Source organism: Triticum urartu, chromosome 1 (genome assembly GCF_003073215.2).
Source record: "Triticum urartu cultivar G1812 chromosome 1, Tu2.1, whole genome shotgun sequence".
Classification (NCBI taxonomy): Eukaryota; Viridiplantae; Streptophyta; class Magnoliopsida; order Poales; family Poaceae; genus Triticum; species Triticum urartu.
The window spans coordinates 370,887,149-370,903,700 of NC_053022.1; the positions used below are offsets into that span (position 1 = coordinate 370,887,149).

General features: G+C 48.4%; 1 protein-coding gene across 1 annotated transcript; it reads right to left on the minus strand.

Annotated features, from left to right (window-relative positions):
• Positions 1–13,171: 13,171 nt before the first annotated feature.
• LOC125533974 (cortical cell-delineating protein-like) lies at positions 13,172–13,845 on the minus strand. Its single transcript, XM_048697293.1, has one exon. The coding sequence runs from the start codon at positions 13,839–13,841 to the stop codon at positions 13,329–13,331; it is 513 nt and encodes a 170-aa protein (XP_048553250.1). The 5' UTR covers positions 13,842–13,845; the 3' UTR covers positions 13,172–13,328.
• Between the last annotated feature and the right edge of the window lie 2,707 nt (positions 13,846–16,552).

Here is a 16,552-nt window from a genome sequence, read left to right on the forward strand (position 1 = left end):
GAAGCCCTGCCGAGATCACCGTTGCTTCCACCACCACGCCGTCGTGCTGCTGGATCTTCATCAACCTCTCCTTCCCCCTTGCTGGATCAAGTTGGAGGAGACGTCTTCCCAACCGTACGTGTGTTGAACGTGGAGGTGCCGTCCGTTCGGCACTAGGTTATCGGTGATTTGGATCACGTCGAGTACGACGCCATCAACCCCGTTCTCTTGAACGCTTCCGCACGCGATCTACAAGGGTATGTAGATGCACTCCTCTCTCCCTCGTTGCTAGATGACTCCATAGATTGATCTTGGTGATGCGTAGAATTTTTTTAAAATTCTGCTACGTTCCCCAACAGTGGCATCATGAGCTAGGTCTATGCGTAGTTACTATGCATGAGTAGAACACAAAGCAGTTGTGGGCGTCGATATTGTCAATTTGCTTGCCGTTACTAGTATTATCTTGATTCAGCGGCATCGTGGGATGAAGCGGCCCGGACCGACCTTACACGTACGCTTACGTGAGACTGGTTCCACCGACTGACATGCACTAGTTGCATAAGGTGGCTGGCGCGTGTCTGTCTCTCCCACTTTAGTCGGATCGGATTCGATGAATAGGGTCCTTATGAAGGGTAAATAGAAATTGGCAATTCATGTTGTGGTTTTGGCGTAGGTAAGAAACGTTCTTGCTAGAAACCTATAGCAGCCACGTAAAAACTTGCAACAACAATTAGAGGACATCTAACTTGTTTTTGCAGCAAGTGTTTTGTGATGTGATATGGCCAAAGGATGTGATGAATGATATATGTGATGTATGATATGATCATGTTCTTGTAATAGGAATCACGACTTGCATGTCGATGAGTATGACAACCGACAGGAGCCATAGGAGTTGTCTTTATTTATTTATGACCTGCGTGTCAACATAAACGTCATGTAATTACTTTACTTTATTGCTAAAGCGTTAGCCATAGTAGTAGAAGTAATAGATGACGAGACAACTTCAAGAAGACACGATGATGGAGATCATGATGATGGAGATCATGGTGTCATGCCGGTGACAACGATGATCATGGAGCCCCGAAGATGGAGATCAAAAGGAGCAAATGATATTGGCCATATCATGTCACTATTTGATTGCATGTGATGTTTATCATGTTTTACATCTTATTTGCTTAGAACGACGGTAGCTTAAATAAGATGATCCCTCGTAATAATTTCAAGAAAGTGTTCCCCCTAACTGTACACCGTTGCGAAGGTTCATTGTTTCGAAGCACCACATGATGATCGGGTGTGATAGATTCTAACGTTCGAATACAACGGGTGTAAGCCAGATTTACACACGCAATACACTTAGGTTGACTTGACGAGCCTAGCATGTACAGACATGGCCTCGGAACACAGAAGACCGAAAGGTCGAGCATGAGTCGTATAGAAGATATGATCAACATGAAGATGTTCACTGATGTTGACTAGTCCGTCTCACGTGATGATCGGACACGGCCTAGTTAACTCGGATCATGTTTCACTTAGATGACTGGAGGGATGTCTATCTGAGTGGGAGTTCATTGAGTAATTTGATTAGATGAACTTAGTCTAAAATCTTTACAATATGTCTTGTAGATCAAATGGCCCATGTTGTCCTCAACTTCAACGCGTTCCTAGAGAAAACCAAGCTAAAAGACGATGGCAGCAACTATACGGACTGGGTCCGGAACCTGAGGATCATCCTCATAGCTGCCAAGAAAGATTATGTCCTAGAAGCACCGCTAGGTGACGCACCTGTCCCAGAGAACCAAGACGTTACGAATGCTTGGCAGTCACGTGCTGATGATTACTCCCTCGTTCAGTGCAGCATGCTTTACAGCTTAGAACCGGGGCTCCAAAAGCGTTTTGAGAGACACGGAGCATATGAGATGTTCGAAGAGCTGAAAATGGTTTTTCAAGCTCATGCCCGGGTCGAGAGATATGAAGTCTCCGACAAGTTCTTCAGCTGTAAGATGGAGGAAAATAGTTCTGTAAGTGAGCACATACTCAGAATGTCTGGGTTGCATAACCGCTTGACTCAGCTGGGAGTTAATCTCCCAGATGACGCGGTCATTGACAAAATCCTTCAGTCGCTTCCATCGAGCTACAAGAGCTTCATGATGAACTTCAGTATGCAGGGGATGGAAAAGACCATTCCTGAGGTGTATTCAATGCTGAAATCAGCAGAGGTGGAAATCAAAAAGGAACATCAAGTGTTGATGGTGAATAAAACCACTAAGTTCAAGAAAGGCAAGGGTAAGAAGAACTTCAAGAAGGACGGCAAGGGAGTTGCCGCGCTCGGTAAGCAAGCTGCCGGGAAGAAGCCAAAGAATGGACCCAAGCCCGAGACTGAGTGTTTTTATTGCAAGGGAAGTGGTCACTAGAAGCGGAACTGCCCCAAATACTTAGCGGACAAGAAGGCCGGCAACACTAAAGGTATATGTGATATACATGTAATTGATGTGTACCTTACCAGTACTCGTAGTAGCTCCTGGGTATTTGATACCGGTGCGGTAGCTCACATTTGTAACTCAAAGCATGAGCTGTGGAATAAGCGGAGACTGGCGAAGGACGAGGTGACGATGCGCGTCTGGAATGGTTCCAAGGTCGATGTGATCACCGTCGGCACGCCGCCTCTACATTTACCTACGGGATTAGTTTTAAACCTCAATAATTGTTATTTAGTGCCAGCTTTGAGCATGAACATTGTATCAGGATCTCGTTTAATTCGAGATGGCTACTCATTTAAATCCGAGAATAATGGTTGTTCTATTTATGTGAGAGATATGTTTTATGGTCATGCTCTGATGGTGAATGGTTTATTCTTAATGAATCTCGAGCGTAATGCTACACATATTCATAGTGTGAATACCAAAAGATGTAAGGTTTATAATGATAGTCCCACATACTTGTGGCACTGCCGCCTTGGTCACATAGGTGTCAAACGCATGAAGAAGCTCCATGCAGATGGACTTTTAGAGTCTCTTGATTACGAATCATTTGACACGTGCGAACCATGCCTCATGGGTAAAATGACCAAGACTCCGTTCTCAGGAACAATGGAGCGAGCAACCAACTTATTGGAAATCATACATACTGATGTGTGCGGTCCAATGAGTGTTGAGGCTCGCGGTGGCTATCGTTATGTTCTCACCCTCACTGATGACTTGAGTAGATATGGGTATGTCTACTTAATGAAACACAAGTCTGAGACTTTTGAAAAGTTCAAGGAATTTCAGAGTGAGGTTGAGAATCAACGTGACAAGAAAATCAAGTTCTTGCGATCAGATCGTGGGGGAGAATACTTGAGTCATGAATTTTGCACACACTTAAGAAAATGTGGAATAGTTTCACAACTCACGCCGCCTGGAACACCTTAGCGTAATGGTGTGTCCGAACGTCGTAATCGCACTCTATTGGATATGGTGCGATCTATGATGTCTCTTACCGATTTACCGCTGTCATTTTGGGGCTATGCTTTAGAGACTGCCGCATTCACTTTAAATAGGGCTCCGTCGAAATCCGTTGAGACGACACCGTATGAATTATGGTTTGGGAAGAAACCTAAGCTGTCATTTCTAAAAGTTTGGGGATGCGATGCTTATGTCAAGAAACTTCAACCTGAAAATCTCGAACCCAAGTCGGAAAAATGCCAAGAATGGGTCCTTTCTAGAGAAAGAGTTTCTCTCAAAAGAAATAAGTGGGAGGAAAGTAGAACTTGATGAAATATTACCTCTTGAACCGGTAAGTGGCGCAGCTCAAGTAAATGTTCCTGAGGTGCCTGCACCGACTAGAGAGGAAGTTAATGATGATGATCATGAAACTTTAGGTCAAGTTACTACTGAACTTCGTAGGTCCACGAGGACACGTTCCGCACTAGAGTGGTACGGCAACCCTGTCTTGGAAATCATGTTGTTAGAAAACGGTGAACCTTCGAACTATGAAGAAGCGATGGCGGGCCCGGATTCCGACAAATGGCTGGAAGCCATGAAATCTGAGATAGGATCCATGTATGAAAACGAAGTATGGACTTTGACTGACTTGCTCGATGATCGGCGAGCCATAGAAAATAAATGGATCTTTAAGAAGAAGACAGACGCGGATGGTAATGTGACCATCTATAAAGCTCGGCTTGTCGCTAAGGGTTATCGACAAGTTCAAGGGGTTGACTACGATGAGACTTCCTCACCCGTAGCGAAGCTGAAGTCCGTCCGAATCATGTTAGCAATTGCCGCATTCTATGATTATGAGATATGGCAAATGGACGTCAAAACGACATTCCTTAATGGTTTCCTTAAGGAAGAATTGTATATGATGCAGCCGGAAGGTTTTGTCGATCCTAAAGATGCTGACAAGGTATGCAAGCTCCAACGCTCGATTTATGGGTTGGTGCAAGCATCTCGGAATTGGAACATTCGTTTTGATGAGATGATCAAAGCGTTTAGGTTTACGCAGACTTATGGAGAAGCCTGCATTTACAAGAAAGTGAGTGGGAGCTCTGTAGCATTTCTCATATTGTATGTGGATGACATACTGTTGATGGGAAATGATATAGAATTCTTGGAAAGCATAAAGGCCTACTTGAACAAGTGTTTTTCAATGAAGGACCTTGGAGAAGCTGCTTATATATTAGGCATCAAGATTTATAGAGATAGATCGAGATGCCTCATTGGTCTTTCACAGAGTACGTACCTTGACAAGATATTGAAGAAGTTCAAAATGGATCAGTCAAAGAAGGGGTTCTTGCCTGTATTGCAAGGTACGAGATTGAGCACGGCTCAATGCCCGACCATGGCAGAAGATAGAGAAAAGATGAGTGTCGTCCCCTATGCCTCGGCCATAGGGTCTATCATGTATGCTATGCTGTGTACCAGACCTGATGTAAACCTTGCCGTAAGTTTGGTAGGAAGGTACCAAAGTAATCCCGACATGGAACACCGGACAGCGGTCAAGAATATCCTGAAGTACCTGAGAAGGACTAAGGACATGTTTCTCGTGTATGGAGGTAACGAAGAGCTCGTCGTAAAGGGTTACGTCGATGCTAGCTTCGACACAGATCTGGATGACTCTAAGTCACAAACCGGATACGTGTATATTTTGAATGGTGGGGCAGTAAGTTGGTGCAGTTGCAAGCAAAGTGTTGTGGCGGGATCTACATGTGAAGCAGAGTACATGGCAGTCTCGGAGGCAGCACAAGAAGCAGTCTGGGTGAAGGAGTTCATTACCGACCTAGGAGTCATACCCAATGCGTCGGGCCCGATGACTCTCTTCTGTGACAACACTAGAGCTATTGCCCTTGCCAAGGAGCCCAGGTTTCACAGGAAGACCAGGCATATCAAGCGTCGCTTCAACTCCATTCGTGAAAGTGTTCAAAATGGAGACATAGAGATTTGTAAAGTACATACGGACCTGAATGTGGCAGATCCGTTGACTAAACCTCTCCCTAGAGCAAAACATGATCAACACCAGAACTGCATGGGTGTTCGATTCATCACAATGTAACTAGACTATTGACTCTAGTGCAAGTGGGAGACTGTTGGAAATATGCCCTAGAGGCAATAATAAAATGGTTAGTATTATATTTCTTTGTTCATGATAATTGTCTGTTGTTCATGCTATAATTGTGTTATCCGGAAATCGTAATACATGTGTGAATACATAGACCACAACACGTCCCTAGTGAGCCTCTAGTTGACTAGCTCGTTGATCAAAAGGATAGTCATGGTTTCCTGACTATGGACATTGGATGTCATTGATAACGGGATCACATCATTAGGAGAATGATGTGATGGACAAGACCCAATCCTAAGCTTAGCTCAAAAGATCGTGTAGTTCGTTAGCTGTATCTTTTCCGAATGTCAAGTATCATTTCCTTAGACCATGAGATTGTGCAACTCCCGGATACCGTAGGAGTACCTTGGGTGTGCCAAACGTCACAACGTAACTGGGTGACTATAAAGGTACATTACAGGTATCTCCGAAAGTGTCTGTTGGGTTGGCACAAATCGAGACTGGGATTTGTCACTCCGTATGACGAAGAGGTATCTCCGGGCCCACTCGGTAATGCATCATCATAATGAGCTCAATGTGACCAAGTGGTTGATCACGAGATCATGCATTACGGCACGTGTAAAGTGACTTGCCGGTAACGAGATTGAACTAGGTATTGGGATACCGACGATCGAGTCTCGGGCAAGTAACGTACCGATTGACAAAGGGAATTGTATACGGATTGATTGAATCCTCGACATCATGGTTCATCCGATGAGATCATCGTGGAGCATGTGGGAGCCAACATGGGTATCCAGATCCCGCTGTTGGTTATTGACCGGAGAGGCATCTCGGTCATGTCTGCATGTCTCCCGAACCCGTAGGGTCTACACACTTAAGGTTCGGTGACGCTAGGGTTGTAGAGATATTAGCATATGGTAACCCGAAAGTTGTTCGGAGTCCCGGATGAGATCCCGGACATCACGAGGAGTTCCGGAATGGTCTGGAGGTGAAGATTTATATAGGAAGTCAAGTTTCGGCCATCGGGAAAGTTTTGGGGGTAATCGGTATTGTACCGGGACCACCGGAAGGGTCCCGGGGGTCCACCGGGTGGGGCCACCTATCCCGGAGGACCCCATTGGCTGAAGTGGGAGGGGAACCAGCCCCTAGTGGGCTGGTGCACCCCACTTGGGCCTCCCCCTGCGCCTAGGGTTGGAAACTATAACACCCTCGATGCGGCTATAGCTCCCACGTGTCGAGGCATGACTTAGAGGCATAAGCGCATTGAAAGCAATGTCGCAAGTTAGGCAATCTTCACAACATCCCATGTAATAAAGATAATAAAAGGGGAGATACATAGTTGGCTTACACTCTCCACGTCAATCAAAGTACATAAATAGCATTACAACATCAAACACTCATGGCCCGACTACGACGCCAAAATAAAAGAACAACCCAACATGCGACACGGTCCCGATCACCCCAACTGGGCACCACTACTGATCATCAGGGAAAGACACGTAGTATCATTGAGAGTCCTCGTCAAACTCCCACTTGAGCTCAAGCGCGTCATCTGGAACGGAATCATCAGGCCCTGCATCTGGTTTGGAAGTAATCTGTGAGCCACAGGGACTCAGCAATCTCGCACCCTCGCGATCAAGACTATTTAAGCTTAATAGGAAAGGCAAGGCAATTATGTGGAGCTGCAGCAAGCGACTAGCATATATGGTGGCTATCCTGTTCGCAAAAGAGAGCGAGAAGAGGAGGCAAAGCGCGATCGAGTAACTAGAGGCCATCCTGCGGCAAGCATTACTCCAACACCGTGTTCACTTCCCGGACTCCACCGAGAAGAGACCATCACGGTAACTCACACAGTTGATTCATTTTAATTAAGTTAAGGTTCAAGTTATCTACAACCGGACATTAACAAATTCCCATCTGCCCATAACCGCGGGAACGGCTTTCGAAAGTTCAAATCCCTGCAGGGGAGTCCCAACTTAGCCCATGACAATCTCTCACGGTCAACGAAGGAATAGACCTCCTCCCGAGACGTTCTGATCAGACTCGGCATCCCGGTTCTACAAGACAACTCCAACAATGGTAAAACAAGTCCAGCAACACCACCCGCTGTGCCAACAAATCCCGATAGGAGCTGCACATATCTCAGGGCACACCGGATAAGCTAAGCATACGGGAGCCAACGTAACCCAAGTTGCCAAGGGACGGCCCCGCACGGTGCTCTAGGTTGGACCAACGCTCAGAGGAGCACTGGCCCCCCCCGGGGGGGGGGGGGTTAAAATAAGATGACCTTTGAGTCCGCGAAACCCAAGGGAAAAGGCTAGGTGGCAAAAGGTAAAACCAAGGTTGGGCATTGCTGGAGGAGTTTTATTCAAGGCGGACTGTCAAGGGGTTCCCATTATAACCCAATCACGTAAGGAATGCAAAATCCGGGAACATAACACCGATATGACGGAAACTAGGGCGGCAAGAGTGGAACAAAACACTAGGCGAGAGGCCGAGCCTTCCACCCTTTACCAAGTATATAGATGCATTAATATAACAAGATAAATATAATGATATCCCAACAAGAAAATAATGTTCCAACAAGGAACGATCTCCAATCTTCACCTGCAACTAGCAACGCTATAAGAGGGGCTGAGCAAAGCGGTAACATAGCCAATCAACGGTTTGCTGGGACATGGTGGGTTAGAGGTTTGACATGGCAATTTGGGAGGCATGATAAGCAAGTGGTAGGCATCGTAGCATAGGCATAGCAAAAGAGCGAGCATCTAGCATAGCAAAGATAGTAGTGATTTCGAGGGTATGATCATCTTGCCTGCAAAGTTGTCAGAGTTGACTGGATCCTCGAAAGCAAACTCAACGGGCTCCTCGTTAGCGAACTCGTCTCCCGGATCTACCCAAACAAGACAAACAAACAACAAGGACACAATCAACCACGTGCAAGCTCAAACAATATGATGCAAACATGGTATGCTATGCGGGATGCAATATGCGATGCATATGCAAGATTTGACAAGGAATGAATGAACCTGGCCTCAACTTAGAAATCCAAGTATGCCACTGGAAAGGTGAGATGAAATCGCTTGAAAACGATATAAAGATCACCGGAATCGGAGTTACGGTTTGGAAATGGCAAGCAAATCAAATATGACCATGTTCTGCGATTTACAGCAAGTAGTCATCTAAATGCAACAAGATGAACATGCTACAGCACTCAATCATGGCAAAAAAATACATGGCAGGGATCCAATCATGATGCTTAACAAAAGACTAGCACTGAGCTACGGCCAATTCATCCATTAACAGGTTCAAACAAGCATGGCAAAAATGCATTTGGCAAACAGATCTCAGACTTTGTGAACACTTGTCTGGAATTTCAGATCAGATAGCACTCTTTGGAGCATGAAAACAATAAGCTAAAGGATCTGAACATGGCAAAGTAAAGCATGGCATGGAGCTACTCAAAGAGCTTAACAAAAGTCCCTTAGTGACCTTGAGCCAAAAGGGACCAGAAAATACATTTGCAAGCATATGAACATGGCAAAAACATAATCAGATCACAGACTTAGTGAAAACTGGAGCATGCTGAAACAGATATCAAGTAGGCATGTTTACGAGCTCGATGCACTCACTACAGAGCAAGTCATGACAATCTAAGCATACACCCATCAAGATTACACAAAATACAAGCTAGACATGACAAGAACACTAACATAGCATGCACGGATCAACTACAACATCCTCGGCAAAATCGCTAACAAGTAGACAATCTGCCCAGATTCACGAAAAGGCAAAAGTAGAGCTTGATTGACTCAAGCTAGGGTGCTCTATAATTGCAAACAAAGACATGGATGGATAGAGCACTACAAGATTAACAAAACATCCTTACTGATCATCCTCAAAAGAGGCACGAATCACTAGGAAACAACATGAACATATGGCCATATGAGATAAACGGTCCAAGGACTTAGTGGAAATGCTAAGTCCCTGAAATCAGCATTAACGAATGCTCCACTTTGCAAGCTTGTTCTAGTCACCAAACACACCACAAAAATACATGGGTTGCACCTCTGGATAGATGGCAAAACATATAACAAAACTCATGAAGAGCTCAGGGGCATATCATGCACACAATAATCATGGCAAAAATGACAAATGCCTAATTGGAGCAGCAGATCTGACAATTATCTCAAATAGCATTCTTCTAACAGCATTTCGGGCATCAAGATGGACTCAAATGAAAATGATGCAGTGAGATGAAATGATGTGCTCTCTGAAACGAACATTTTGATATGCTATATGCCCAAAACGGAGCTACGGATGAGGAGTTATGATGTGATGAACATAGCCAAAATATTAGGGTTTCGGGCAAAAAGTCAACCCGAGATGAATCTCAGATCCAGATCCGACCGGCACGCTTTACGAGGATGGCCGGGATGTACTGTTCGCCGGAGTGAGTTGAGGTGGCCGGAGCTCGAGGACGAGGAGGAGGTCGGTGGGGGCGCGGCCGGCGACGAGGTTGGCGGCGAGGAGGCGCACGCCGGCGGGTCGCTCCTACGGGTGCGGCTGTGCCGGCGATGGAGAAGGGCGGCAGTGGCCGCGGGCGTGGCGGCGCGGTGGTTCCCAGGCGGCGGGGCGCGCGATGGGCCTCGGGAACCGGGCCTCCCGGGCCGGCGGCGGGGAGATGTCCCGGCGGGACACGTGGTAGCTCCCAATTGGTCAGGCAGTGGCGGCGGACGTTGTCCGGCGCCGGCGCACACGTCCGGCGCGCGGAGAGGAGCGGGGCTAGGGTTTCGGGGGAAGAAGAACGGGAATTTCGGAGGGGGTCTATTTATAGGCATAGGAGGAGTTAGGAGAGTCCAAATGAGGTGCGGTTTTCGGCCACGCGATCGTGATCGAACGCTCTAGATAATGGAGAGGGTTTTGGTGGGGTTTGGGCCAAAATGGAGGGGTGTTGGGCTGCAACACACATGAGGCCTTTTCGGTCCCTCGATTAACTGTTGGAGTATCAAACGAAGTCTAAACGTTACGAAACTTGACAGGCGGTCTACCGGTAGTAAACCAAGGCCGCTTGGCAAGTCTCGGTCGAATCCGGAAATGTTTAATCCCCACACACGAAAGAAAGGTAGAAATGACCACCGGAGGAGAACGGAGCGCCGGAATGCAAAACGGACAACGGGGAAAATGCTCGAATGCATGAGATGAACACGTATGCAAATGCAATGCACATGATGACATGCTATGAGATGCATGACAATGACAACAACACACGGAGACAAAAACCCGAACCCGAGAAAATAAAATAACTTAAGGCCGGAAACGGCAAGAGTTGGAGTACATATTAGGCAAATCATATCCGGGGTGTTATAGAAACCCTAGGGGTGGAGGGCGCCACCCTTGCCTTGGGGGGCAAGGCACCCCCTTTGGCCGCCGCCCCCTAGGAGATTGGATCTCCTAGGGCCGGCGCCCCCCTAGGCACCCTATATATAGGGGGGGGGGGAGGGAGGGCAGCCGCACCCAAGCCCCTGGCCTCTCCCTCTCCCTCCCGTGACACTCCTCCGTCTCCCTACGCTTGGTGAAGCCTTGCTGAGATCACCGTTGCTTCCACCACCACGCCGTCGTGCTGCTGGATCTTCATCAACCTCTCCTTCCCCCTTGCTGGATCAAGTTGGAGGAGACATCTTCCCAACCGTACGTGTGTTGAACGCGGATGTGCCGTCCGTTTGGCACTAGGTCATCGGTGATTTGGATCACATCGAGTATGACTCCATCAACCCCGTTCTCTTGAACGCTTCCCCACGTGATCTACAAGGGTATGTAGATGCACTTCTCTCTCCCTCGTTGCTAGATGACTCCATAGATTGCTCTTGGTGATGCGTAGAAAATTTTAAAATTCTACTACGTTCCCCAACACCTCCTCCGTGCCATTCGTCTCGTGCTCCGCCGCCGCGCTCGCTCTGCAGCCGTTCCTAGGCTCTCTGCCGTGAACTCCGGAAGAGCGCTCCCGTTGTCGCCGGCCCGAACGCCACCGTGGTACATCCGACAACTCTCCGGCTCCGCCTTGCGCTTGATGTGTTCGACACATTGACCGACCGGAATTATTGTGATTTTCTTAGGTAAATGATGGATTCCGATGCTTCATCAGATGAGGAGTATGGACCGATGGAGCTTGACCAGATGATTCAAGATGAGTTCTTCGATTCGCCTGATTCGGACGAAGAAGTGGACATGATCATGCTCATGAGCATGCAAGAGAAAATGGTTCGGCAAGTGGAGCATATTCTCAACTTGAAGGGCTCAATCAAAGGAAGAAGAGTGATCAACCGAAACAGGGTGTCCGGAGCAAAGCTATTGCACAATGACTACTTTGGTCCCACACCTGCTTTCTCAGAAGATCCATGGTTTCGTCGCTGTTTTCGCATGCGAAAACTATTGTTATTGCGCATTGTCGAGGGTGTGGAGGCACATGACAACTACTTCAAGCTCAGAAGGGATTGTTGCGGCCAAGTCTCTTTGTCGGCCAAGCAGAAGTGCACGGCTGCCTTAAGGATGCTTGCACTTGGTACTGCCGCAGACACCGTGGGGAGATGGTCAGGATGGGGGAGAGCACGTGCCTGAAGACTACTGTCAAATTGCCCGCGCCGTGGTTGAGGTGTTTGGACCTGAGTATCTCAGAGAACCAAATGCGCAAGACACGGAGAAGTTGTTGGCCATTGGAGAAGCAAGGGGGTTACCAGGAATGCTCGGATCAATTGATTGCATGCATTGGCAATGGAAGAACTGCCCCAAAGGTCTGCGGGGAATGTATCAAGGTCACACAAGAGAGGCCACCATCATACTAGAAGCGGTGGCATCACACGGCTTATGGATTTGGCATGCTTTCTTTGGAATGCTCGGTTCTCACAACGATGTCAACGTGCTTCAACGATCTCTGGTGTTTAGGAGGCTTTGCAATGGGGAATCACCGCCGTGCAACTACACCGTCAACGGTCGGGACTACAACATGGGGTACTATCTTGCCGATGGTATCTATCCTCAATGAGCGGTGTTTGTGAAGACCATATCCGGGCAACGTGGCAATAAACAGAGCCACTTTGCAACAATGCGGGAAGCGGCTAGGAAGGACGTGGAGAGGGCATTTGGTGTGCTTCAGGCTCGTTGGGGAATTGTGCGGTGCGCTGCAATGATGTGGGAATCAGAAACTTTGTGGCAGCTGATGACATGTTGTGTTATTCTGCACATTATGATTGTCGAGGATGAGGCTGATGGTGTAGCACCTGGAGAACAAGTTGAAGTCCTGGAAGATCAAGATGCAGCTCAGCTTATGAACTTTCTGCAGATGCATCAGAATCTTCGAGATCAGCAGGTGCACACGCAGCTACTCAATGATCTTGTGGAGCACATGTGGATCCACAATGGCAACCAAGGAGGCAATGCTTGAGTTTGGCACTTGAAATAAATTTTATGTAAACTCTATCTATGCTTGATACCAACAATTGCTATTTACGCGTGACATTGTGTTGCATAATCGACGTGCATGTATTTGCATCGATTTGAGAGACCGAATTTGAGATATGTGGATGCACGACATGAAATATGAGGGCCCGACCGGATGCGCCCGCGGGCGTTTGAGAGGCCGGATTTGCCAAGTCCGGTTATAAATGCTCTAATGATATTTATCAATCTGAAGAGTACATGGTTGTTTTGCAAAACAAAAAATTTGTAGTACGGGTGACAACAATTAAAATGTGGGAGTGGAAGAGTTCCACATTTCATGAAATTTAAAACGAAGTAGGGAAAGCAAATCTTATTCAGTGCCCGTGAAACAGCACGTCCGTTTGATGGGCTGGGCAAATGAAATTGGACGGGCACGTCTTGCCGCAGTGGTTGAGGAGGAGGCTGATGTCCACAGGCACGTTGAGGTGGAGGCCGAGGATGTTGGCCCTGACGGCGGTGCAGAGGCAGACGGCGGCGTCCAGGTCGGCCAACCCCTGGAGCAGCGGGCAGCATTGGTCGTGCGCCGGAACGCCGATCTTGAGGCCGAGCAGTCCGCCGAGAACGTTGGCGCACACCCTCAGGTTGAGCACGTTGATGGAGCACTGCCCGCCGTGGCCGTGACCGTGCCCTCCTCCTCCATGGTATGGCGGCGGAACGACGACGGGTGGTGTCGGCACGACGACGGGCGGTTGGCAATAGGTGCTTCCGCAGCTGTGGGCGGCGACGGCGGAGAGGAGGAGGCTCAGGGCCACGAAGAGGGCAGCTTTGGATGCCATTGCGATTGTGGGTGTGCTAGAGTAGTAGTAGTGCTTTGGTTTGGGATGCATGAGAGCTTGGAGAGTGTTGTATTTATAGCCTGGTGATATGGATGCATGCATGGGATGGGATCGAGATGTTTGACGTAGTAGCTTACGTTTTGTATGTATGATCAGACGTGGCCATGTGTGATTCGATCGGTTTCAAGACTGCTAGGTTGTCCTCTCGATGTATCATTTGTTTTAGAGAGATAAGACGAGATTTAAGCATGATATAGTTTAACAATTCTGGAGATATGGCAACGAGTTGAGCAACACCCTTGCATGTTCATGCATGTTACGCAACAGTGCAATACCTTGTCATGCCACACAGCATATTTTAGATCATGTATAAGCAAGTTGAGAAAGCATCCGGTATTTTTAGGCAATAGTTAAGCATGCGCTGTGAGCGCTTGGACTTGTTAGCGGTACGCGGCGCCGAGGACACGGAAATATCGGCGCGCATAGACACCGGAAGCTAAGCCAATATCGATGGTTACGTTACATCCATTCATATGGCGTATTATAAGCGTGCGTGGGGTGAGGAGATCAATAATGAACAAGCTGGAGCCACGTTCTTCTTTGATGGTATCATACATACATTATGATGATTCTACAGATCCATCCTTTGATAGTCATCTGGGTTTAGTTATCGAAATGGTAGAGATTAATCAGCACAGCAGACCTGGTCTTCCGGGGCGCCTCTGGAGGTAAAAGTTTTTGCTTGGCTTGCTCTTCACAACCGACTGCGCACTGCCGATCGGCTGGCTCGGCGGCATCTGCAACATCCAGCGGCACGCGTCCTCTTTTCGCAGGAGGAGACGGTCAACCAAATGTTGCTGGGCTGCTCTTTCTCACGCGAATTTTGGTACGACACCCGGTTTACAAATGTGTTGCTACCACTTAGGCTCCACAGATTTACTCCAAGCAGTGGGGATGCACACTCCAATTGGTGGCCAGCGGTGAGCAGCATTTTTTTAGAGCCAGCAGCGACCGCAAGCAACTCAACTCTCTGTTGTGCTGTGCCTTGTGCTTCATTTGGCTGGAACTGATCAGCCGTGCTTTTTACGAGATAGTATTAATGGCATCGATTGTCATGCCTAGAATTAGGGAGGAATTCGAGTTGTGAAAGTTGGCGGGAGCTTGTGGACACTCAGGAAACATAACTTAGAGTGCTTACTCTTGTACTTTGTAAAAAAAATATAAAAGCGTTTAAATCACTGTTATTCTTTTTAAAAAAGAAGGATTACCCAGTCTTTGCATTTGAGCGATGCATGCAACCATTTTATTAATTATTCTCAAAGACTTTACAAATCATTACATCAGTAAGTCCGAAGCCATCATCTTGACCACACCTACCACTACTCCTATCCCCTAGATGCAGGGATGTCGAATGCCCGAACCTAATATCAAATAGACATCGCACCAAAACCTAACATCTAATGCCGGTTGCCCCATCCCAGCCACATACCGGGAATGGGTCACACACCGGTCCGGTGCACTCACCGAGGCTACCACAGCCGTCATCCACCTAACCATCTTTAGAGTAGGTACCGATGCAAAGACCTTGCCAGGTCAACTGTCGACGCCACCATGACGCCAGACAGCACCACCGCCCCGCACTCGTCCATCCAGCTGCATCTGTCGTCGATATCTAGTTGCACCATGCCATCATTACTCGTCGTCATCGACGCGGTAGAAACAATGCCGCACCTCCTGGAAACCTCCACACCGTCGTCGCTGCAGGAGCTACGCAGAGTCCAACACCCACAGCATGTCTTCGCCGAACAACAGAACCTCCCAAGACGGCGCCTCCATGGAGGGTACGACGCGAAGGATACCGCCGCCGTCCAATCCAGACTAAATTTTGGACTTTCGTCCAGGAGGGGTTCGGAGGTGGATAGGAGAGACCTCGACATCGCCTCCACGGAGGGTAACAACGTCGAGAGATGTCACCGATGCCGGACCGAACAAGCCGATCAAAGTTTTCTCCGGTCCCCATCCTATACCACCAAACCTCCGTCGGCTCCGGATCCGGCAACGGACCACGAACCAAAACATGCAGAGATGAGAGAGACATGAGGCTCAACCCACCATGAAGGAGGATCGAGAATAATCCATCGTAGATCTCCAGGCGCCGAATCCAGCGATTCGGCGTGGTCAGCGATGACCAACACCCGCGGCGGCTGATGGCGTTCAAGCTCAAGACTCAGAATTGAATTCGATCCGGACCAGACAGCGCCCGCGACCACCGATCTTGCCCACCACGCAACCGTCACCACGCCGTGAGCAGGCCGTCACCGCCGCTGCGCCACGCTCGACGTCGCCAAGAAACCCGCCCGCCGCGCCACCCGACCCCACGCTAGTCCAGCGCCCCGCCCGATATGGCTCCCCCGCGTCAGCCGTGGCAGATGAGGGGGAGAGACACCCTGCCGCTGCCCAGCCGACCAAGCTTTGCCCGGCAGCGGTGCGGACGACGGTGAGGAGAGGTGGAGGCGGGAGGAGGGCCGAGAGGACGGCGGCAAGGGTTCCCTGCGGGGGCGACACAAAGGGGGGAGGGGTGGGGGTGGGGGGGGGGGAAAGGACGAGGGGGCCAGAATAGCAGATCACTTACTTGACCCAAAGATCTAAACGTTTTATATTTGTTTATAGAGGGAGTTAAAAATAGAGAAATGTGCTCCAACATATTTTCAGAGTTCACATATGTAACAACGGTAGTAACTTCAATCTCATGCATGGTCAAA